The 18,373-nt window shown below is 37.2% G+C and overlaps 1 protein-coding gene across 4 annotated transcripts in view; it reads right to left on the reverse strand.

Annotated features, from left to right (window-relative positions):
* Nucleotides 1-297: 297 nt before the first annotated feature.
* STXBP5L (syntaxin binding protein 5L) overlaps nucleotides 298-18,373 on the reverse strand; it is a 371,562-nt gene continuing 353,486 nt past the window's right edge. For all 4 annotated transcript variants that reach the window (XM_067738756.1, XM_067738754.1, XM_067738755.1 and 1 more), the window contains 5 exons: nucleotides 16,039-16,399; nucleotides 11,553-11,718; nucleotides 8,991-9,102; nucleotides 6,805-7,025; nucleotides 298-6,228 (listed from right to left, as the gene is read on the reverse strand). In XM_067738756.1, the coding sequence (XP_067594857.1) occupies nucleotides 6,187-6,228; nucleotides 6,805-7,025; nucleotides 8,991-9,102; nucleotides 11,553-11,718; nucleotides 16,039-16,399 (902 nt within the window). In that variant the 3' untranslated portion in view covers nucleotides 298-6,186. The remainder of the gene's footprint in view (nucleotides 6,229-6,804; nucleotides 7,026-8,990; nucleotides 9,103-11,552; nucleotides 11,719-16,038; nucleotides 16,400-18,373) is intronic.

Consider the following 18,373-nt stretch of genomic DNA (forward strand, 5'->3'; position numbering starts at 1 on the left):
GAATGTTGAATTTGTAAGTACATCTTATTTATTTCTACCATTTTAGATTAATAAACTAGTAAAATCTTTCAGTTTGGGGAACTTGTGTTCAGTTTTTTTTTTTTTTACCCCTTTCTCTATTTTAGTTCCAATACATATGCTTTACATCGCTCCCCCACCCACCTCCCCTTTTTAAAACAATTTTAGTTTGCAAAACCATAGTTCACACTGTTGCAAATGAGGGTCTTACCTCTGTCCACATTTAATCTTGGCAACAATCATTAGTGGTGTATGACATAACATAAGAGAGCATCTATGTACAAACATATACAATTTTATTGATATCTCTACAGACTACAAGAATTTTAAGTATAGTCACAATTGCTGAGTGCAACAGAAAAATAGTAATTTGTCATTTTCTGAAAAGATGCAAAAATTCTTAAGATGAAAGAAAGATACATCAATGATGTCATCTGTTTCTTATTTCCTAGAATAAAACATCACATAATTAAGTACTAAAAATTATAGGTTATTAGAGATTTTGATCCTGTGCACACTTGTCCATAACTACCACCTAGTTTATTTTCTGGCTTTGCAGTTGAGAAGGATGGGCCAATACCAGAGGGGAGCAGTGTGAGAGGAGAGAACTCTTCTGTTTTCTCATTGACTAGTATTGCGTTGGATAGGCGGACTCTCCCGTTTTTGAAGGTGAAATCACTCTTTCAGGGCACTGGAGGCCACATAGTCAGCTGCAGGCATTCTTCTCCCTTTAAACACATGTCCAGTAACTAAGAAAATAAATCCAAACTCCTTTGCCCTGAGAGCAAAGACAAAAATCAAAAAGGGAGAGTTGCTCTCCCTTCTTGCTAAGATCAAATCCAATAAAATATAGCTGTGGCAGAACCAGGTACCTGGTACCCATGTCTCCTCCAAATGAAGAATGAGTAATAAATTTGGACCTGATTTGGTGAATGATTGTTTTGAGAATTTCTACTATCCCACTATTGAGAATTAGTTTTCCACTTCACGTTGCATGGTATTAAATTTCTTATGATATCTTTGGTGTCTGGTGATGTCACATGTATAAGGCAGTCGAAACCTAGATGTTTGAATTGGAATAATTAGTGGCCAGTCATATAGGAGAAAATCACAAAGACAGAGATGTTAAGAATTAATGGGGCACTGCCTGGTCAGAAATTTTTACAGAACATTTGTTTTGGGTTGCGACACAGAATAAATATCAATCTGGCCAATATCTCCAATATCTTGTTTTCCTTGACCCCTCAGAAGTGGGGCTGAGACGCCAGTCAGGGTAGACAAATGTGTCTTCCTTAGTAATAGTTATCAACCTTGGCTGGACATTGGAACTATCTTGGAGGCTTTCAAAAACACTGATGTTTGGTACCCACTCTGAAAGATTTTGGTGTAACTGGGAATTTTAGAAGCGCCTTAGGTGATGCTTATGCACAGCCAAAGTTGAGAATCACTTCCCTACATAAATGTATAAATAGACCAACTGTGCCTCGGTTCCTCATCAAAGCTTCTTATGCTTCACTCTGGCTCCCATGTCCCTTTTTACCCCAGCTCGCTTGTACCAAATTGCACTTTCTCTTCTTTCCTAAGTCAGACCTTTCCTATTTTGAATTTTGTCCTTTCAGGGCTATGTTGTCTGCACATATACACAATAAACTTCTACAGCCATGCTCCCTGGAACGGTGCAATCCAAATACATGACTTACTGGCAAGTATTTCTGGCCCCTGGAGCAGTGTGTCTGTGAAACAGTAACGTCACAAGTGGGGTTGGGGCTACAGAAGACATAGGTGAAGAAGCTGCAAAGGCTACCACTTTTCTCCTGATGCAAAGGGCAGGCCTCGCAGAAACATCTGACTCTTGACATTGCCCTCTCAGAACAAAAGTGGTCAAGTTAACAATGCCTTCCCATGGACACGGGCTATAATCACACAGATACTCCTGGGTTGTCCCAATGACCCTAAACCAGTGAGAGGGCTTTTAGCTTACTCTTCTAAATATGCTTCATTTTTCCCTTCTGCCAAACATTTTAAAACCAAGTATCTCAAAGAGCTAATCTTAATCTTCTTCAACCAACCTTGGGCATAATCTTTATTTTCCTTTTCCTTCCTCAAAGCCATGGTGATCCCTTAATGCAGATAACAGACACATGGTTCACATTTTAAAAAAGGACTCCAACGGTAAACTTTTTCCTTTACAATCCCTTAAGATCTTCGAGTACTAGAGACCTGGATTCTGATTTATTAACTGGAGAATCATTCAAATGCTATATGAAAGATTTGAAACATTATCTTTATGACTGTATTATCAGAAAACATCTCACTCAGTTCTGTCACCATCCTTCCAAAGTTAGTCAGATAATGGCCATGATGATGACGGGCACCAAGTCTGGGTCTCAATGAAGTGTAGAAAGCAGAGCTGGCAGTACTGCTTTTGCAGTGGATTAAAATAAATGATAAATCAATCATCCATCCCTCCAAACTCCAAGGTTAATGGATGATTTCTTGGTAGGGATTATTGCTCGCATATTAGAACCAGGAAAAAAAATACCTCTAGCTCCATGATGAATTATAATGCTAAAGGCCCATTTTCTCCTGGGACACTAAGAAGGGGTTATCTCTTCAGGGAATCATAATGAGATATGGTCAACTTGTAGAGAGACTGTGATTTGCAAGCCTTATCTTCTGATGTCACCTTAAGCAGACAAAATGTAATTTTGATGACAACTAAGGCTCAGAGTCATTTTCTCTATCATTGTTCAAGTTACTAGGAGTATTTTTCTTATGTTCTAAGATAGAGGCAAGACATTTAAATAGTAGAGAAGAGAGCTGTAAAGTATTACATGGATCAACAGTACTCATTTTCTAAAGATGATGATGATGGTGAGATGGTGGTGTGTGTGTGTGTGTGTGTGTGTGTGTGCGCGCGTGCACGCGCATGCTAAGGTCAGTGCAACAGAAATGTTCAAAGAGAAAAATCACGTCCATATTAGATTCTTGTTATTGCTATCTCTGAATTAGAAAAATAATTTTGATACAGTAAAACCTCATTAATTTGTATTCCACTAATCAGGAGTTTGTGGGATAAAGTTACCCTTACATTAAGAAAGGGTTTATAAAAACAATATTGAAAGACGAAAAGAACCTATTCTTTTCAAGCATTTCAGAAGCACCTTACTTCCAATTGACGTGCCAATTATAAACTTTTGATCTATTCATTAAAGCCAGTTTTAAGCACTTCTGTGAAATGCTATTTTGTCCTTTCTGGTATTTTTTCTGTATGCTTTAAAATATTCTGTAATTGTTATCTTTCAGTGATTCATGTAAGCTTTCCCCAAAATAGCATTTTATTGCATATGAACCACACATGTAATTTTGGGTATAATAATTTGTTACTGTGTACTAACGATGTTTAATTTTATACAAGACATATTACATATTCACACTTAATCTGTCTCCAAATGATGTAGAACAGTGGCTCTCAACTGGGGGTAATTTTGTCAATGGCTGGAGACATTTTTGATTGTCATTTTGGGGCGGGTGGGAGTGGGGGTCGCTAGTGGCATCTAGTGGAGAGAGGCCAGGGGTGCTGCTAGACACCTGCAGTGCAAAGGACAGTGCCACATAACAAAGAATTTTCTGTTAACAGTGCCATTGTTGAGAAACCCTGATACAGAACAAGTTAAGTCACATCCTATTGGGGCTTTAGAGATAGTCATTGAATTTAATGCCACTTTGGGCTTTATTTCATTGCTTCTAAAATAAACCAATATTTTACTCTTAGGTTTTTTTTTTAAGTATAGAAATGATAAAGTATTTGTTCAGAAAATCAGAAAACTGGGTCCTTAAAACTGATGGTACAAATAGTGCAGTGCAATTTGCCTACCAGTGTTTTCCAAATCCTGGTCTCAAGTTTCTTCAGTATTTTTACTATATAATTTTATGTATCATGTTTGTATTTCAAAGTCAGGTTCTGTTACCCTAAGGCTGTTCACAGGAGTCTGGAGAGATTCCTAGAGAGGCTTTTTTGAGAAATCAGGAGAATTCAAGGACTCTGAGAAATGCTATCCTGGTATACATTTTCTGACTCTTTCCCCCATCTCTTTTCAAAGATTACTCTTCTCAAAGATTAATTTGTTCTTCTCAAAATTACTGAGAACATTTGAAAGAAGTGCCACTTTAAACAAATTCACTAAAAATTTAAAAACTAAAAAAACAAGCAGAAATACTATTTTTGGCTACTCAAATAGCCTGGACTTCAGGAAAATGGTGAATTCTTAAGAAACAATGTGAGTCTGGTAAGACCTTGATTAATCAAAATTCAATGAGCCGAACCCATTAATTTTCTTTAAAAAGATTCTTTTTGAAAGAATAACATACATATTATAGGATGGGTCCCAGAATCTGCATATGTTCATTTCCTAAGACTTTTGACTTCCAGAATCATATTAAATGATGGTAGCAGACATCTTTATTTTGTTTGCCTCTACTAGCTCTCTGTTGAGTTATAATAGATAATCTTTTATCATGTTAAGGATATTCTTTATTCCTTTTTTTTTTTTAGATGTTGGGGGTAGGAGTTTATTAATTTATTTATTTTTGCTGTGTTAGGTCTTCGTTTCTGTGCGAGGGCTTTCTCTAGTTGTGGCAAGCCGGGGCCACTCCTCATCGCGGTACGCGGGCCTCTCACTATTGTGGCCTCTCTTGTTGCGGAGCACAGGCTCCAGACGCGCAGGCTCAGCAGTTGTGGCTCACGGGGCTAGTTGCTCCACGGCATGTGGGATCTTCCCAGACCAGGGCTCGAACCTGTGTCCCCTGCATTAGCAGGCAGATTCTCAACCACTGCGCCACCAGGGAAGCCTCTTCATTCCATTTTTAAAAGAGCTTTTAATAAGGAATAGGTATTTGGTACCTGTTGACATAATCCTGTGGCTTATGTTATTTAGCCTGTTGAGTGACAAAATTTCTGTTGTCCATAATGGTGACTAAAGCCAAGATAGCAAAAACACCACCACTTTATAACAATTTTTAATAGTAAGTATTGAACCAAAAAGTAATTTCTAATGAAAGCCCTTGTTAATCAGAAATGTCAGAATCCCTTTCCTAAAACATTAACTGAGGTTTTACTGAATCAGACTAAAGAGAATGACCAGTTTGGTCTGTGAGTGTCAGGCTGCAAGAGCACCTTTGAATTGAAGACCCCACTGGGATTGAACAGTAATATACTGTGTAATTGGCAGACAAGGATACAAATGGAGCATTAAAAATATATCACTTTAGAACCTGAAACCAGAGTGAGTGAAATCAGTTCTCAAAGCTAACTGCATTGTTCCTGTAAGTCTAGTTTCCCCAAACCTATTGTCAACTCCCCTGCAGAGTATAAGCCAGGCTGAAAAAATGCTTCGAGGTGACCCAACCCTGCACGGGTTGTGACTAAAAATAGCAACTTGTTCTGAAGGTGATAGAAATGGATATAATTGTGTTAGGAATAATTTACTGTACTGGCAATATTTGATTATGACCAAGAACTGTGAATAATGTAAAATATTATGGAGAGAGGAGAACGTTAATCAGACTCTTGCCATAAGAATTCAATAATGTTCTAGATAATGAAAGTTATAGATGAAAAGAAAAGTCTGGTTTTGTTTGTTTTTTCAGTTGGGTATTGCAAATGTACTTGAAATGCACTGATATCTTCTAACACAGATTTTTTTAAATTGTCAGGTGTGGTCCAATTTATAAAAATAGTTTACCATAAATCTTTTTTTCTTCTGTCACAACATGCTTTTTTTTTCTTTTCCTCTTAAGATGTTAATTTATCATGCAAAATTTTTGTTCATTAAGTGCATTAATGGTTTTTGTTTGTACAGGATTTTTTCAAATCAGGACTCCCCGTAGTTCCTAAATGTAAATCCTTAGCAAACGACATGCCAAGATGATAGCTCCATTCCACGTGGGAAGAGGCAAATTCAGCCATATCTTGGGGTTTTAACCAGGGTTCCAGCCTTTGGGTTGTACAGTGTCTCTGATAAGTCTCCCTTATGATAACTTCAGATGGACTGTAATGGAACATTTTGTGGAAGAAACTGTCTTCTAGCAGTTGAATAGTGATGCCGGGAATAAATATGGTTTCCCTGAATAATGGTTTCTCAAAGCAGTCATAGCTTCTTTAGAAGTTTAGAATTGGTACCATTTCTTATCCTTATATTTCAGCATTAACTGCAAAGAAAAAATAGTCACCATAAGATGTTAAAAAATTATTTAAAAGTGCTAATCAAAGCAAGCTCATATTGAGCTAATCATGCATATCAAAATCTCAAAACTTATAAGACTTCCTTTATTTTTTGAAATAAAGTGCATATAGAAAGACTTTTTAAAAAACCAATCAAGCTCTAAAGATTTGCCTGACAGGAAATGATTTTTAATGATTGAGACAAAAAGGGGTGTGTGGATCCCAGCCTCTACTGCCCCCTCACACCTTGTTGGGGGAGATCATGTAATCAACCTAAGTACCTTTTTAGCAGCTGATGCACAATATAGACCCAGTGTACCAGAACCAGTGGATAATTTTCTTTTAAGTCATCCTCTAAGGTAAAGAAGTATCAATATAGTATTAAAAAAATTTTTTCCCCCCAATATGAGGGGAGTTATAATACTTATAATGAGATCCCAGTTACCTTGGCTCTCACACAGGATTACTTTCAGTGACATCTCTGTTTAGGCTTTCTTTTGCAGGACCTAAATGTTTAAAGTTATTACTGTATGAAGATGCCTTTATTTACTTAGGCAGTTTACCTCATGTGCATGTTTGGAAAATGCTTCTGCACTGGTCATCATGCCTGCAGTTTTCTCTTCCAGCTCTCCTAGCCTCTGTCCTCTCTCATCAAGTGCGATCCGTGCACGAGTCAGCTCTCCCATCACCCCTCCGGCAGCACCTTTCATCCCTTCTATACCACCTGGTCCAGGAATGTGCTGTGCGAGGCTGCGTGATGCTTTTCCTGCTGAAGCTTCCCCAACTGGGAGTTCAAGCCATAGCAATTTAAAACATTCTGTCAGTAATTCAAGTAATTATAGTCAAGTTTATCACCAAAGTACTTACATTGAATTCTACTGTCATAATTCTCATGAAGAGACATATTTGTTCCTATCATAGATCTGTATTTGCAGATGTTAGCATTTACCGAAGAAAAATGCCCATGAAAGAGACTGAGAGAGATATTGGTACCATATGCCTTATTATGTGTGTGTGTGGGGGGGTGTTCCATACAATACGGCATAATTGCATTTCTTTCTTTTTTTTTTTTTTTTTTTTTTTTTGCGGTACACGGGCCTCCCACTGCCGTGGCCTCTCCCCTTGCGGAGCACAGGCTCCGGACGCACAGGCCCAGCGGCCATGGCTCACGGGCCCAGCCACTCCGTGGCATGTGGGATCCCCCCGGACCAGGGCACGAACCCGTGTCCCCTGCACCGGCAGGTGGACTCTCAACCACTGCGCCACCAGGGAAGCCCAATTGCATTTCTTGACATTGCTGAATTGGGATGCTCACAATTTTATTGTGACCTCATATTTAACCCATATTAGTGTCTGTTCCAATCTCAGGCCTGATCATTTATTTAAATTTCTGCCCAAGTTGGCATTCCAATCTTCTGTATTCATCTTGCTGTCAGTCTTTGTAGGCCGCAGTTGTCGTTTTTTCAAAAATCTCTGTGTGTGTCTGTATGTAAATACTAGAGAATGGGGTGTATGCATGATGGGCATTAATAAACATTTGTAGGAACTTTATAAAAGACTAAAAATTTCCCCATCATTTACAAAGCGCATTTTCACTTAATTTTAATGAAGTAACTTTTAAATATTGAAAAACAGCTCTCTTAGTAAAAATTTAGTGAGAATTCCCAAGGATATAACATTAGGAATGGAATCTAGATCAGTTTTTTAAAAAATAAGAGGCTTATTGAGATAAAATTCACATATCATAAAATTCACCACCACCCCTTTTCTTAATTTTTGGCCATGCTGCACAGCTTGCGGGATCTTGGTTTCCAGAACAGCGATCGAACTCCTGGCCCCGGCAGTGAAAGCTCCAAATCCTAACCACTGGACTGCCAGGAGATTCCCAAAACTCACCCTTTTTAAGTGTACAATTCAGTGGTTTTTAGCATATTCACAGATTTGTGCAACTATCACCACTGTCTAATTTTAGAACATTTTCATCACCCCAAAAAGAAAACTCTGTACCTATTAGCAGTCCCTTTCTAGTCCCTCCTTGCCTCAGTCCCTGGCAACTATTAATTTACTTTCTGTCTCTATGGATTTGTCTATTCAGAACATTTTGTATAAAAGGAATCATACAATATGTGGCCATTTTTGTCTTCCTTCTTTAATTTAGCATGATGTTTTCAAGGTTCATCCATGTTGTAGTATGTATCAAACGTCATTCCCTTTTATGGCTGAATACTATTCCATTGTATGGAGGTACCTAGATCTTTTGCATAGTTAAAAATTCAAAAAAGGAGTTTTGATCTGTAAGACCAAATGGTGGGTGAGATATTCTGGAAAATGTATTCTTAATTTATCTCTGAAAATGTTCCCTAGTATCTTTCTACTGCATTTTGATTATTGTTCATCAGAGTTTCACAGGTAGATTTTTTTAAAGTAATTTATTCTGTACCATTGGTAAACCTTGAATTCTGAATAAATAATCTGTTTCCTAGAAGTAAAGGCAGGCAGATTCAAAAACATTTTTTCAGATTTTAGTAATCAAATGTCTTCACCCTGCCTTGCAGGTATGATCTACCTGCAAATGACACATTTATTAGCTTACTCATTTTTTGTATGAATTGCATGTACTATGAATTGCATATACTATTAGAATTGCATCTAATATAAAGTGACCAATTTTATTCATGTTTGGTAAACAAATAGTTTTCATGGTATAGAAGCAAAATGCTAGTCTAGAAATAGGTCTTCTGTTACTCACAGAGCTCTTCTCTGTCAAATGTTTGTCCACTTCCACCAAACAGTCCTTTGAGAAAGCCTCTGTTTTGAGCTTCTGGTGTCTCTATGGGAGTAAACAAATCTCCTAGCATGTCCTATATCAGATCAAAAGAAAACAGCATTAGACTAAGAGTAAAGTAACAGATCAAAAGATAACATGGTGGCAGGTTAGAGCATGTCATGAAAAGGCAGTCTGTTCTCCATATATTTTCCTGGTGATTTTTGCTTTGCTCCCAGTTCTCTCTGGCCTTTCTTTCTCCATCTCCTTCCTTTCCCTTCCCTTCTCCAAGAACTGACATCCTAAAATTTTCACTTTTCTGCCCTCTTCGTTTCTTCCTTCTACAATTAGAAAGCATGGGAAGCTAATATTCACCCTAGGATTAATTTACACTTGATCAGTGACTGCCAATCTAGACTTCTGATTCTTTTTCAATTACCATAGCGTCTTTCCTGTCCTAGTTCCCTTTCTGGAACCAGGTGGTGTGTAGAGAAAGGCTGGATTTATTTTTATATCACGTACAAAATAATGAAGTAGCTCAAGATAATTTAAATGAGTCAAAGTAGGCAGCTACTGCATGGTGAGGTAAAATTGTTCTTAATATTTGATGTAATTTAGAATGACTGGGGAGATATCTTGTTAGAAACACAGATGCACTGGCTTTATTCCACATGCGCTAAATCAAAATTTGCATAGATGTGTTCTGGTTATCTGTATTTTTAACTTGCTCTAACTTTTCCTAACTTTTAACTTGCCCTAAAAAGTTTTAACTTGCTTTGGTCTTTCTAAAGCAGACCAAAATTTGAGAACCATTGGTTTGGAGGAAGGAACTTCAACCCAAAGTCAGACCGTTGACCTAATATCAGTTTGTCTGTGAACTTGCAGCATGACTGTCATCATCATCCCCTTTCACCTCTACTCCCCAGACCTGTGCTCTTCCTCCGAATCCCTTCTCTTTGGAAATGGCTGCACCATCTACTTAGTTCCCCAACCCAGAAATACAGGAATAATTATTAATTCCTTCCTTTCCTTCACTCCTACATCTAATAACCCTCCAATCCGACTGATTACACTTTATAGCCATTGAATCTGCTAACTTTTCTCTCTCCTCACTGTTGGCTGCCTTATTTCAAACCACTATTATTTTTGGCCTTAATTATTTTAAAAAGCCTCCAAATTTTTCTCCCTACTTTTAGTCTTAATTCCACAAAACTAATTGCCATACTGCAACCAGAATATTAGCTTTAATAAACAAATTTGTTAAACCTTTTCAATGACTTGCTATTGCCCTGGGGATAAATGCCAGATTCCTTAAGGAGCGTACAAGGTGTTCCAAGCTCTGTTCTTGACTAACTCTCCAGCATCAACCCTTCACTCTCTCCACTTCCCAACTCAGCACTTTGTTGGAAGTTGCCTGAACTTTGGGGCTGTCGCATGCCTCTGCTCTGTCAAGAATATTATTACCTTTTCCATCTCCAGCCATCCATTCCTATGGATAACTCCTATTCATCCTTCACAACCTTTTTCTAACTACCCCTTCCCTTTTGTTCCATCAACCCAGGTGCCCCTCTCACATGTCTCCCCAGCACCGGCACAGCCATATAACAGCATTTTCCAGAGTATTGTGGTTGTCTGTTTACTTATCTCTCCCTCCACACTAACAGGTGGGGACTCGTATCTTGTTTATGATTGTGTTCCTAGAGCCCAGCCAAGTACCAGGCATATAAAAAACTCTAAGTATTTGTTGAATAACATTTATTATTATTTACTTTTAAAGCTTATTATGTTCCAGGCACTGTGCTCAGTGCTTTATATGAATTCTTTCTTAATTCTCACAGCAGTGCTTCAAGGTAGTAGATTAAGTAAAATGGCCAAAGTTATATAAGTGAGCAAAATGCTACTTAAATAGTTCAGAGCTTATGCTCTGAACCTCTATATTGTAATGAATGGGTTTTAGTTTTCTTATTTCTAAAATGAGGAGAAACCAATTAAATCCCTAAGATGCCTTTTAACATTTTGTGACCACATTTACTTATCCAAGGTTAGATAGGCTTTTATATTTGTTTCTAGGTTCTGCTTAACCGCTATGATCAAAGACAAATGCCCAATTCTAACCTACAGGATATGTATTTATTTTGTATGGCTCTTAATCACAATTAAGATTTCTTTAAAAAAATTTCATTAACTCCCTGAATTGTATGCAGAATTTTTGTGTGTACATACATATTCCCCACCCTGGAGGAAGATTTTCATAATCTTTCAGAGGATTCTCCATAGGCAAAAAAACCAATAAAACACACAAAACAACCATTGATATGTATGATCACATTCTTCGCACATCCCGTTTTTTCTTATTTTTTTCTGTGTATATCTGGAACCACACTAGAACTTGGTAGCATCACAATGATGAACATATATTCAAAACATGTTCTAGGGCAGGCATATTTATTGTCTGGCTCAATAATATTTTAGCTTTTAGACATCTTTCTAACTTTTTCTCTTTTTACAACTGTGTCCTATGTTTATTCATAAATGTGCCTGACCTACCTGTAGATTATCACACATCTCTTGGCTGTATGTTAACCGCTGAATTTCAGTAGGAGAGACAAGGTATAATGCCTGTCCTTCATTGGTAAAACAAAACGTCCGTGCTATCCTCATGTCTGTCAGTGGCAAATAATTAACATCCAACATTGGGCGAAGACTAGGTAGGCTGAATGGAAAAAAACAAATCCACATTTCATTTTCAAGTTGTTAGAAGCTTTTAATTTCTTCGTATAAAATGTGCAGATCCTTACATGAAACAATACTTTTTATACCACTACTTTATGGTTGTTTCTTTATCCTCTTGAATTTTCAATGGTAGTAAACTAGACTTTCACATAAAATCATATTCACAAAAAATTATGGGCACAGTTCTTCTATCTTAATCCACACAGATACTTAGCAAATGTCTTTGAAGGATGGATTAAACGCAGTGGCCAGCAATTTCAAAATGCTTTTTGGAGCATTTCACAGGTTCCTACAGTACAGTTATAATCTTTGATTATGGCAGAAACACCACAGCTAGAAAGTGGCTGCCTGCATACTTGGTCTATTGTCTCTTTTTAAGGCAGAACTGGGTCTGAGGAGGTTATACACTGATGAAGTGGGTCTTGTTCACTGTGCCTGGGAATGGAGTGGCTTTGCTCCCCATTCCTTTACTTCCTCTATACACAGAAAGTGAAAATCACCTATGACTTAGGGCACCTGCACTGAAGGGATGATTAATAAACAAACATGGCTGGGGGCTGTAACAGAATTAGTTACAAATAATAGATCAAAATTTGCACATCCAAGCTAATACCACATCTCAAGTGTCTTACTGATTGGCTCTATGCTTATCCTAATGTTGTAGTCAAATGATTCTGCTTACATATTTATAAAAATGTAGTTTTGGATACTGTCACTGGAGCCAGATTTACAAACTACTAAAGAAAACCAATCTCGATGCTTTTAAAGCACATCTCTAATGCCAAAAAGAGAAAAATAAACTTGTAGTTAAATCTCAAGCTTTGAAATCATTCTACTAATTGTAGTGTGCACAATGATTTTAAATTAACCCAGATCATAAAACCAGCACCTTGAAAAAAAAGTGCTTATTTCTCTTATCAAAGTAGTTTGTAATTACAACTTAAGCCCTAGAATCTTACCATATAAAATGGGACCTGAAATCTGTGCTATAGGAATAAGTTTTTCATGAGGTCCTAGCGCTGTGCTGTCCAATATGGTAGCCACTAGCCACATGTGGCTATTGAGCAGTTGATATATGGCTTGTCTGATTTGAGATATTCTGTAAGTGTAAATTATATACTGAATTTCAAAGATTTAGTATGAAAAAAGTATATTAAAAATACATGTGATGGCGTTTGAAGTAACAAAGATCCTTAGGATATGAGTCCAAAACAAACCCAGTTAAACAGACTTCCATTCATTCAGATTAATGGGCTGTGGTGGGGAAGAGGTTCCTATGGACTTTCCTGGTAAGTTGTGTTGTCTATGTAGCATAATAAAAGTAAGCCAACAAAATACAACAGGTGTAATCACTTTTGGTAGGAAAAGGAAAGAGTAAGTCAATTGCTAAGGTCTAGGAAACAAGTACTCTTAAAGATGAAAAAAAAAGTTTTTTTCTGTGCAAGGACATTTTTATAAGGAAATAGTGTCAGGTAACTAAAGATGGTTCCCACTAAAAATGGCTCTCTCAGCCCAATTTGAGAACTTTATACATAGATAAGCCTCTTGCATCTCTCTCTACTCTTTTCTAGGTCTGGGTACATTGGCACATGAGCAATCATACCTACCTAGCAACTATCTGAAAACTAGGACTTGAGGAGATTGGGCTCAGTGTAGTTAAGTTCTGCATTGGAAGTACGGAGTCCTAACCACTGGACTGCCAGGAAAGTCCCGTAGTTAAGTTCTGACAGGGTCTGGAAAGATCTGGGAATATGCTTAGCAAGGTCAGGAGCATGCCAATTTGTAGACTCCAGTTACTCAAGCCACATGTTTCCTAGCCACACCTTACACATTACTAAAATCATGTCAAAATCACTTTTCAAATATTTTTGAGATCCGCGTGAACACAAAGAGTTTCCACTAGGACATAATATTAAAGTAGTCATTATCATGTAAAACAGCTTTTACAAAGGGCAGAGACAGAGAGATCATTTTATCTTTCCTATTGCTATGACTCCTGTTGCTTTTTAAACTCTTGCTTTTCATTTCTCAAGAAATTCCCCTCCTCATAAATGTAGATGTAGCATGTATTCATTTAAGTAGAAATTAATTTTCAGATGTACCATTTAAGAAAAGAAGACATACTAAAATTTTGCAAAAACAGGGTAAGTAGTCACTATCAAGCTAAAAACTCAATTGCGAAATAACATTTTTGAGTGACTAAACGTGAGCTCAGGGGAGTGTATACACACATTTTTTTTTCCTTCTAAACTAAGGCATGTCTAGGAGTTAAGTCGTTATTTTCAAACAAGACTGGAATGGCCTTCAGAAATCTTTAAAAAGAGCTTGAGAAAGAGAAACCAGATGAAGAGAGAAAGAGTAAGAAATATGTAAGAGAATGAGCAGGCCATAAATGATTTTATGTTTTCAAAACTTTCTCCTTCATTAACTACTTCTTGGCTTACAAATCTACTCATGTCTCCCCTATTAAATAAAACATAACAATAAAAACACTCTCAAACACCCAGGTTTGCTCTCGAACTACTTTCCTGTCTCTCATCTCTCTTTTTACCAAAATTTCCCCAAAGAATACTGTCTCAGGGGTTGGCAAACTTTTTTTTAAAGAGCCAGATAGTAAATATTTTAGGCCTCCAGTGCAACTACTCGACTCTGCCCTACTGTGCACAAGCCCCTCTGGGCAGTATGTAAGCAAATGGGTGTGGTTGTGTTCCCCGAACCTTTGTTTATGGCCGTTGAAAATTTGAATTTCATATACTTTTCACATATCATGAAATATTCTTCTCTGATTTCTTTCAACAATTTGAAAATGTAAAAACCATTCTTAGCTTGCAAGCTTTACAATATCAGATTGGGGGGAGGGCAGGGTAGGTATGGCCTGGGGCTGTAGTCTGTCAGCCCCTGATCTATGCCACTGCCTCTTCTTGCCCCCTTGAAATTTAGTCTTACCTCCACCGTGCTCCTAAGATTTGCTTTCTCAAAGATCACTAATATCTAGGTGCCAGATCTAGGGTTTTTTCTTGTACTACCTCTTGACCATCGTTTTGATACTCTGCTGTCGTTTTCATTTCATGAAGTTCTGCTACTCTGATCCTTTTCCTAGCTCTCTGATGACTTCTCAATCTCCTTTGCTGGAGTTTCTTTTTTCTCCACTACATAAATGTAGACATATGCACCCCTCCCCCTCAATTTTTGTCCTAAGACCAGTCTATTTCTCCGCTTTTTTTATAGTGTCCTCTTTGATGATTTCATTCACGGCTACAACTTTCACTAATGCATTTACGTAAATGGTTTCCAGAGCTGTATCTTCCATCCCTATTTTTTTAAGAGTCCAGACCTTAAATTGCTGGCTAAACTTCTGCAGGCTGGCATATAAGCACCTCACATTCCAAGCATTCATTCTCAATTCATTCCCAAACTTCTCATTATCAGTCTTTCTAAATTCTGACTTTCTTATCTGCTAATGACCTCACTATTATCCAAGTTCATGATAAAACTTTTTAACCTTTAAGTTCTTTTCTAACCCTGAGATTTAAAGACCTCCATTACCTTTCACAACCAATTGGTTTTACATTCAGCAAATTTCCCTCAATTATCCCTCACATCTGTTTCCACCTAGCCTTCAATATAGTTACGACTTCAGTTCAAAAGCGCATCCAAGCTCTCCCTCCATGTATATTTCTTAATGCATAGCTAGAGCAGGTTAAAATAAAATGACTTTTAGTATACTGTTCAGTATTGATCTCACTTTTTCCTAGACTTGCAACCTCAGGCAAATTTGTTAACATATGTAAAATGGAGGATGCAAATAACACTTTATTTTCCTATGTCCTAGAGAAGTTATAAGGATAAAATTAAATTCTGTATGGAAAATTCTTGTGTGTACTATGAAACATAGTAAAGGTAACAGTTCATTTCTTTTCCTTGTAGTTTATTCATCTTCATATATCCCGTGCCTAGCATAGCATCTGGGAGATAACATGTGCTCAATAAATGTTGAATGAATGTGTGAATGACTGGAGAATCACTCTTTCCTTAGATTCCTTGATGTCAATTAACATATTTCATTCACAATGCAAAGCATTTTTAGCAAAAACAAAAAAACAAACAAAAAGCAAACAAAAACAAATAAAAACTCAAAGTCTCCTCAAACTTTTGAGCAATAAAACATTCACAAACATAATGAAACAATGATCTCAGGTTGCTTCTTGATAACATCTTGCACATTACACATATACTTTTCATAATTGTACCTTGTTTGCACTGTTATGATTACCAGATAATTTATAAAGAAGGCAAGTACCTCATTATCATGATATGCCCATTGGCACAAAAGCATGCCAAGCAGGCACTGTTACACATGACCACCACATCTGCTTGCAGTATAAAAGATGTCTCGGTGATGTTGTGAACATAGAGGCAAGTCTGAGAAGGCAGTGAGAAGACTTTGGCTTGTTTTTCTGAGCAGATTATTGTATACTGATGATCTCCTATTTCTTGGGATGGAGAGGGGCAGTTCATGACCAGCTTTCTTCTCCAAGATTTCTCATTTTCATCTATGTTGTTTGGATCCCTCCAGACTTCATATGGTGTTTGCATTAATCTGCCAGTTCGGTCCATACAGGAGAATGTTAGGACAGCTCCTTTCAATGAGAGGAATGTACCTATAAAAACAATTTCATATCACTGGCACATGAAATTCTAAAACAGCTGCTATTCATCTATGGGTGATAAATGTTTTATATTATGATAATTCATATCTATAGTGTCATAATATTGCAGTATTATACATAAATCAGTAGATTTGTGAGTTCGTCAGTTGCAATAACTTGGAATCATAAAAGGTGGGGTCTAAAAGGAGTCTAAGACATCAACTTGTCAAATCCTCTCATTATATTAATGAGAAAACAGAGACCCAGAAAAATGATGAGACTTGGGCCAGGTCACATAGCAAGTCAGTGGCTGAGCCTGGACTAGAACTCAGGTTTCCTAATTCCTAATCCAGTATCCTTTCATTATACTATATAGTATTCATTAAAATACTTTTTTAAAGAGCAAATTTTAGAAAATTTATAATTTTAATTTATTGAATAACCAGCTGAAAAAATAATGCCAACTGATTCCACTTCTTTATTTTATAGACTCATTCACTAGAAAATGCTATTTTTCTTCTTCTGAAAATGAACACTCAGAATATTTCATGAAATTTAAATATCTAGAGTTCATGCTAGCAATTTTGATTGTATTAAAAAAAATCCAAACTAGCTTTGGTGTTTAGGCAGGCTTATGCATCTTTTATACAGAAAAATGGTTTACTCACCTAGACTCTCCAAGGTTGAATATCCATGCCAAACTATTACCTATGGGTGATTTTTACCAGTCCCAGAGACAAGATACAATGAAGCTTAGGAAGTAACTTGGGGTAGACTGACCTTTGGACATTTGCAGATTCTCCCCTAAGCAGCGCCCTAGCAGCCTTTTCTTTCCTTTCTCCTTTGACATCATGTAGAGAGAGTAAGGAAGTTATCCCAGGCTGATATACCTCAGGAGTGTACATGTACCAGAGACTTAGGAAGGGTGTTATAAAAATACATTCCATTTAGAAAGTACTTTATAAAGTATTTAAAATTAAAAATAACATGTTTAGATGATGTAACATGATTTTTAAAAAAAAGCTCAGTAAGTCCAAAATATAGCCTCTACTATTTCAGAAATACACATTACAAAGGAAGCTTAAATTTAAGGACTTCTATAGTAAGATATTAACAATTCGGTCTACAGTAAATAATTCACCAGACAATTAATGAGGATTTTCCTCCTAAAAGAGGTCTTACTGGCTAGAAGTGTACCTTCTCCAGCTTTCCAAATTACCAGTCTTCCCCACTAAAATCTTAATTCATTCAATCAACAAATACTTATTGAGGGTTTACCATGTGTTCCAGGCTCTGTTTTAGGCACAGGGGCACAGGGGAATAAAATAGTGAATAAAACAGATAAAAATCCGTACCTTCACAGAACTAACTTTCTATGATAGAGACAGACAATATATACGGTAAGTATATATGTGAGATTAGATAGCAATAAGTACTAAGGAAAAAATAAAGCAGAAAAGGGGATAGAAATTCTTGGAAAAGGGTGTGATTAAATTTTAAATAGAGTAGAAGATGTTAAGGACTAATATTTGTTCATTTCCCCTCCCCAAATTCATATATTAAAGCCCTCCCCCCCTCCCCCAGTGTGAATGTATTGATATTTGGAGATGGGCCCTCTATGGGAATATTTAAGGTTAAAGGAGGTCATAAGGGTAGGGCCCTGATCTGATAGAATTGGTGTCCTTATAAGAAGAGACACCCAGAGACCTAGCTCTTTCTTTCTCTCTCTCCCTCTCTCTCTCTCCCCACCTCCCCTCCCCTCCCCTCCCCCACACATAGGAAAGGTCACATGAGTACACAGTGAGAAGGCAGCTGTCTGCAACTCAGGGAGAGAGCTCTCACCAGATACCAACAGTGCAGGTATGTTGATTTGAGACTTCCAGTCTCCAGAAGTGTGAGAAAATAAAATTCTGTTGTTGAAGTCACCCAGTTTGTGGTATTTTGTTAAGGCAGCCTGAGCAGATTTATACAGAAGAGGAGACTTCT

This window comes from Pseudorca crassidens, chromosome 5 (genome assembly GCF_039906515.1).
Source record: "Pseudorca crassidens isolate mPseCra1 chromosome 5, mPseCra1.hap1, whole genome shotgun sequence".
NCBI lineage: Eukaryota > Metazoa > Chordata > Mammalia > Artiodactyla > Delphinidae > Pseudorca > Pseudorca crassidens.